General features: G+C 39.7%; 1 protein-coding gene across 3 annotated transcripts in view; it reads right to left on the reverse strand.

Annotated features, from left to right (window-relative positions):
* acot7 (acyl-CoA thioesterase 7) overlaps positions 1 to 6011 on the reverse strand; it is a 52062-nt gene extending 46051 nt beyond the window's left edge. For 2 of the 3 annotated variants that reach the window (XM_084918233.1, XM_084918232.1), the window contains exons 1-2: positions 5667 to 6011; positions 644 to 761 (exon numbers count right to left, since the gene is read on the reverse strand). In XM_084918233.1, coding sequence (XP_084774359.1) covers positions 644 to 761; positions 5667 to 5716 — 168 coding nt within the window. In that variant the 5' untranslated portion in view covers positions 5717 to 6011. Of the gene's footprint in view, positions 1 to 643; positions 762 to 1619; positions 1875 to 5666 lie in introns of those variants that run through there. The other variant, XM_084918234.1, reaches the window with a different exon arrangement.
* Positions 6012 to 6995: the final 984 nt, after the last annotated feature.

The following is a 6995-nucleotide window of genomic DNA, read 5'->3' on the forward strand; positions in this document are numbered from 1 at the left end:
TGCATGGGTTCACTCTGGGTGCTCTGGCTTCCTCCCACAAAGACATACACAGGGTTTCGATTAATTAGAGATTTTAAACTGGTTTTAGGTGTGAATGTGAATGATTGTCTGTCTCTTTGTGTCAGCCCTGTGATTGGCAGGCTATATCCTAGCCCAGCACAATGAATAAGTGGAAGAATTGGATGGATGGATGGATGGATGGATAGATGGATGGATGGAAACTTCACTAATTTGATAAATATGTTTTTATGCTAGTATAACTGCAAGTTAGACAGAAATAACTCCCTTTTGAGATTTTGTATTTCCTTTATTGTGTTTTTAATTAATTTTTCACATTTTTTAAACTTTTTTTAAAATTTGAGTTGTAAAAGTAATGGTTATCATTTCTTAGTTTCTTGCATTAATTTCTGTCAATTTACACTTATAGTACAGAAGTTTTCAACACTGTTATTCACAACATATTTTAGTCTCTTTATTCAGGTGCTAAAAAAAGAAACATTTAGTACTGCAGTGCATTATATAAATGACACCTCTCTGCTACAAAAAAATGAACATTAGAGGAACTTATGGAGAACTTCCTTGACTTCATTTATCCAACAGTACGATAGCACAGTCCAGAATGACAGTGGCTGTTGTCTCTTACCCCGTTCTGTGTGTTGCAGTGCCGCGTGCCGACAATGCATCCGGCTTCCTCTATCATCTTGAGGATGTTGCCACCGTGGACGTTGCCCGCAACGTTGGCATCGTCTGGCCGCATAATCCTGCAATAATTAATGAATGCATTACTACGATTCAATTCAATTGTATTTACACAGCGCCAAATCCCAACAACAGTCGCCTCAAGGCTCTTTATATGACCCATGACTTTCGGTCTGATGACACATTCAAATTTGTGTATTATTATAAACTGTATTATAAGCTTCCTGAATAGTGTTATCAAGCAGTGCACGCAGTATGTTTTCCTTCTTGTTTTTCAGGTTAAGTCACCTTAAGGTTAAGTACCTACTAACCACTAGTTTTCTGAAACTTTGTCCAAAAAAAACACAAAGACAAAAATGAGAAACTTTTTTTTTAAATGCCAGAAAGTCACTCATGTGCTGCATCTTTGCACATAACAAGCCGATAATGCAGCGCTCCATGTCTCCACACTGCATCACTACTTAAACACAGCATCATTATCGCAGACGGTGCATGAAGTGGCTCCACTTCTTCAGTGCATGGATAAACGAGTCGTACCAGTTATACCTGGTGTAATCACTTTACGCACTGTTAATCCAAAATGTACAAATGTCTAACCACAATAATGCAGTGTGCCACTGCACTGACTAATTCTGTGACACACACAGTTAAGATTTAGACTGTGTGTGTATGTGCGTGTGTGTGTGTGTGTGCATAGAACAAAAAGGAAGACAATACGCATCTTGGCAGCATTAGTAAGCCCTTATGTAATAGAAAGATGATCAATAACTTCCCATAAAACTTGACAATTCTCAGTTTTCTATTTACTAGAATTCACAAAACTCCTCACCATATGTAGGAAATGACTAGGAACCAACACAAAATGATCAAAACAGACTGTGTGTGTGGGTGTGTGTGTGTATGCATCAGTAACCAAGTACCTGCTAAGATGATTTTTGGTACACTTCCAAGCTCCAGTCTTCTCACCCTCCCTGACATCTTTGCTTACCTGCTTACTTTGACTATGTTGCTGTTTCTCCACCACTGCAGTCGTCTTATCCACTTCATCTGAAGCCTGACTCTGCTGAGCCCTAGAGCAATCCATCTCTAAACACGGACTGGCTCTCAGTCTTCGTCTCTCACCTACTTCCTCTGTGTATGAGCTCTAAGAACCCAGCTTTCGAGATTTAACCACATTAACTAGTCAAACTGGATCTCAGCAGACACGCTGATACAAAGACAGACAGGAGTTAGCTAATGAAAGAAGTCATCATCACACTGAGGTTTGAGTCTTGCAGCTGACAGAGTTTGACAGTGACAAATCTGCCAAGATGTCCTGAGACACATGTAAAGCACCAGATGAATGAAACTTGTCTCAGATCCTTAATTCATGAGAATGTTTCTCCACTGTATTTTTCTATAGTAAAGACTAAATTTAGAAATTTAGGAAACAAACTGAAGATACTTGGCCAAGATTACAACCACCCCAGTACCAACATAATACAGTTTAATATGTTCAACAAAATAGCAGGCTTAAAAAAGTAAAATAAAGAAAGCCAAGTCCACAAACCTTTCAAATCACACTTACACACCTCCAAATCAGGATGTAGTTGATTAATCACTTGTTTACTCATGTAAATCAACCAAAATATCTATAATACACAGATTATATACACAGGTGAGTACACACTAAAGCTGACGTTGTTTCTGATTAGAAGCAACACCACTGGACTAAACATACAAACGATATATAGATGATAACTAACTGAAAATGCAAAATATTGCTGTTAATGGGTGCCTAAGACAAAATCTTCTGCCTGTTGAAAAAAACTCTTATTTATTTATTTATTTTAGTTTACCTGCGTCGAGAACAATGTTGGCTGAAAGACCGAATTATCTTCACAAACTGGGGTCTCAGTGTCATTTCTCTCCTGGCTGTCCACAGAACAAGATCACAGCACAGGTGTGAAAGTGATTTTGCATCCTAGTGTTTAACTGCAAGCATACTTACATTACCACGTAAGACAGGCATTTGCCAAACACACTCACACATCCATCCACACATACATATCGCTGTATGCATAAACAGTAAGTCAAAGAATGTTGTCTTACCACTTGGTGTTCTCCTATTCTGTACTAAAAGTCACAAAATAAATTGTTTATATTTTTTAGCTTTTCACAAAGCCGTTGTACGAATCTTCTAGAGAGGAAAAAACTGAACTCTGAGCAAACAGTTGGAAAAAATATACCTTCCTAGTGTGTTGCAGAAAAGCAATCTGAAGTTCTTAATATTCTTAATATTGGATATGAGGCCAAATGAAAGCCAACAATATAAAAATCATAACGCTTCCAAATGCAGTCTTAAACTAATCATGAGGGCACTTGGATGGATCCTGTTTAGCTTCTTATTGCAGCGAAGAAATCAGAAGGAGCGCATCTTTGATATATAGTCAGTGAAGCTGACTTAAAGAAGAACTAGATGACTAACTTCCTGTTAATGCACATACATCCACTTCTAACTGTTCAGTGACGTTAAAGATCATTGTGCAAAGACAGAATATCCAATGGATCAGTCAGGGTAACTTCTTAGGAAGACCTCAATCTAAATGACTAACAAAAAAAGCCGTCCTCTGGACTATACTGGGTGTTTACAGTCATAGTGTTGTGGTAAAGTGGCAAAGTGGACATGTTATTAAAAAATTTTATGCAGTACACATTTTCCTTATGATTTGAACTTTAGCTCTGCAAATATTTATTCAGTCATTTTACACTCCATTGATTAAAATAGGCACCTTTTCTGAAAAGCTTTGATGGCAGAGGGCCATGCTGAGACGTTCACATAATAAACTTGCACTTCCTGGCCTTGCTCCCTGTCATTTGTGCACAATGCTCACGAACCTGTTGACATCAACTCTGTAAGAATTTGGTTTTGAACACGTAGAGGCATTTGCCAGTGCAGCAACAAGAGGAAGGAGAGAAGAGAGCAGGATGAGTATACCACTAGGATTTTGGGTTTGAGCTGGGCTCTCAGTGACTTTTCCACACACACGGCCCAAAAGGTGACGTTCTGATGATTGAATAGTTTGGATTGGTCCTTTTGTAAAGGATTGAAACACTTTCAGCCCTTAAATGTTGAAAATATGCACTCATACTGAATTATGTGAGTGATTTATCTACCCTCCGGGTACTCCGGCTTCCTCCCACCGCCGTCCAAAGACATGCAGCTTGTGGGGATAGGTTAATTGGATAATCCAAATTGTCACTAGGTGTGAATGTGCGAATGAATGTGAGTGCGAATGGTTGTCTGTCCCTGTGTGTTGGCCCTGCGACAGACTGGCGACCTGTCCAGGGTGTACCCTGCCTCTCGCCCTATGACAGCTGGGATAGGCTCCAGCGCCCCCCGCGACCCTGAAAAGGATAAGCGGAAGCGAATGGATGGATGGATGGATTTATCTAGAAGCTGGTGCACTGAAGCATGATGAAGAATGATGTATTCGATAAGTGAGTGCACCTTTTATACAGTGAATCATCCAATCAGTCTGTGACAACCTGTGGTTGGTGGGATTCTTTTCTTCGCTCTTTGCTTTTAGACATTACATGATTTTCATGTTAGTTTAGCAAGGCTAAATCTGTTTTGGGCTTGTGGTAGTGTAGCTGAAGTAGAGAGTGTGAGTTTATAGCATAAGCTTAAATAAATATGTTCACTGACCCAACCTGTGACTGCCGCCTTTGTTTTCTGTGATCATTAAAGATAATCCCATAATCTTTGATGATCACTGTATTATTATGACTGTAAATATTACATTTTTTATGATTACAGAAAAGAAGTTCATATTCAATAGAACTACTAGCATCTTACTGCAACATCCCAGTAACTGAAAACTTACTCCCACATGGTCAGTCACCTAAAGGTTTCAACACATCAATCATGCAAAGCCAGAAATACTTGACATCCTCCAGGGGGTGGGGGGGTGAATCAGACCCAATGTTTAAAGAAATACTTTTGAAGTTATGATTCATTAATACTAATACTGTCTGGCTTCAGGAAGTCTTCCGAAGACCGTGGTAAACTTCTCAGAAACTGAACACTGAGCAGTGAAAAATGAGAAAAGATTATAAAACTTAAATGTCATATAAATGTCATAGTGACTTATATAAGTATCATATGTTGCTGTTTTAGAATAATTTAAATCTTCTTTTGATTGTGCATTTTTTCGTCTTTTTCGTCGTTTTTCGTGTTTTTACTTGAGGGAATGTTTTATTTTCCTTTTTTTCTTTTCTTTAAATGTAGGCATATATTTCTGACATAGCAGAGGTGCGCAAGAGAAGTTTGGCTCCATCTACGGACGAGCGCAAGTACTACCACCTATTCTCTGGAAAATTACGCGCCGTTGAAAGGTATTTTAATAGGTCGCAGTCGTGCCCTTATTATCACAGATGGCTGTTTGCTTTCTGGGCTCTACATCTGTTCATTATCTGATTAAATAAATAAAGGGGCAAAGTGCGGACTAATTAAACTAATGTCCAGACAAATTGAGTCACGCGATAAACTTTCACGCGATAAAGTGTTTACTTTTCTTGGACTTTGGGTAAAATGGTTCCGACTGTAGTGGCCTTCGTCCTTGGCCGTGTTTCGCCTGTCTCGTATGAGCTAACCGCGCTGAGGTCATCACTTGCGAAACGCGGCTGAGATGGTCCGCACCTCTGACGAAGCTCGCACGCTAAACATCTTGAAAAAACTGCGTCTCGTGTTTTATACAACAGCACACGTCAAACATCTTGAACCAGCGGCTGAACTCGGGCGATGGAGTCTGCGCAAAAATATAAAAAGAAGCAGAAGCGGATTATCTGGGTTATCGTCCTGTCAGCAGCTCTCACGCAACTACGCCGGTAGCCGCGTTGTTCTCGTCATTTGGCGACCAGCAGCACGTTATTAGCATGTGTGTGAAGGTAGCACTCGTGTAAACGTGTCTTATTAAACGTCCTACCTGCATATCTGAAGGGGGGATGCTGCCTCGCCCGTCTGCGGTGCCGACATGGTTCTCGTGTTGCAGTGAGATTCGTGTGTGATGTGAAGGGAAATCACTCTCCCGGCGTCCGCCGGCTGCTGTGGTCACAGTGTCTTTGCGAAATGGCTCGATTAGAGGAAATGTGCAGAGCTCGTAGAAATTATCTGCTAAATGTTTTGCAAAATCTGTTCTTTCAAATTGTCCTAAAATAATAAACTATTATATTATCGATATAATAAGCCAGAGAAGATCCTTTGCATTCCATAGCTTCCTAAATTGTTAAATGAGAAAGGCATGTTTGAGAATGAGAAACCTCAGCTATGTCAATACCTATAATCGTCCAGAGGGGGGCAGCAGAGACCGCACTTTCTCAAACTATCCATTCAGGAGCAGTATTTTATGCTGCCTGCTGTGGGCGCATTTGACCTCAAAATGCGTCCCAGAGTTTTTGCAGCCAGTGGCGTCAGTTTTGTTCACATCTGCCTGACAACTGTGTCATATAATACTTTGTTCATTAATTAAAAAAAAAAATGCATTCAATTCTCTACGCCACCTTTTAGCTCAAAAAACTCCGTTTTTTTTATGTACACATTGGTGCTGCATTGTCTACTTCCTTCCTGTAATATAGGTCAGTTCATACTGCCAGTTTTGCTATGCAAATTTGCTGCGTGCCTTGTCCTGCCCCTGTCCTTACAGTTAAAATCACAGTCATCTTTGTGTGCGAAGGGTCCAAAGAGCGTTTTTCCTTTTATTACTGAATAAACGATCCATATCAATAAACCTGTAAAAGACCAGAAAGTCTAAGCAAAAACACAAAGCGAGATCTAACTAGTTTATTTATTCATTTATTGTACAAAATATACAATACAATTTGCTGTAAACAGCAAAAATACAACACGTCCCAACAGAGATACTCACTGCAGACATTTTATGTCTACAAAGTTCATCTGCACAGATTCAGGACTCTGAAGTCTGTTGTGCAAATTCAGACATAAACTGACCCTTTGGGTCTTACAGGGCTGTTTCCATGGCCCCTGATTACTTAGTCCGCGACGAGGACTAAATATTGAACGTATACATACATGCAGATTTTTAAAAAAATTCATATATACACGACTGTCTACACTTGTCAGCTTGTACAGGACAAAAGACTCGCGCGCAAAACGAGTATACAATACTCAACCAATACGATGAATTGTTGCTTTTCATCACGGAATCCAAGCTCTTAATCACTGTGTGTATTTACAGGTAATGCTCTCTCAATATTATTCCCAACATTAAACACATTACAGTCTTTTTACAGCTGTC

This window comes from Perissodus microlepis, chromosome 20 (genome assembly GCF_051167445.1).
Source record: "Perissodus microlepis isolate ML-2025 ecotype Zambia chromosome 20, ASM5116744v1, whole genome shotgun sequence".
Lineage (NCBI taxonomy): Eukaryota > Metazoa > Chordata > Actinopteri > Cichliformes > Cichlidae > Perissodus > Perissodus microlepis.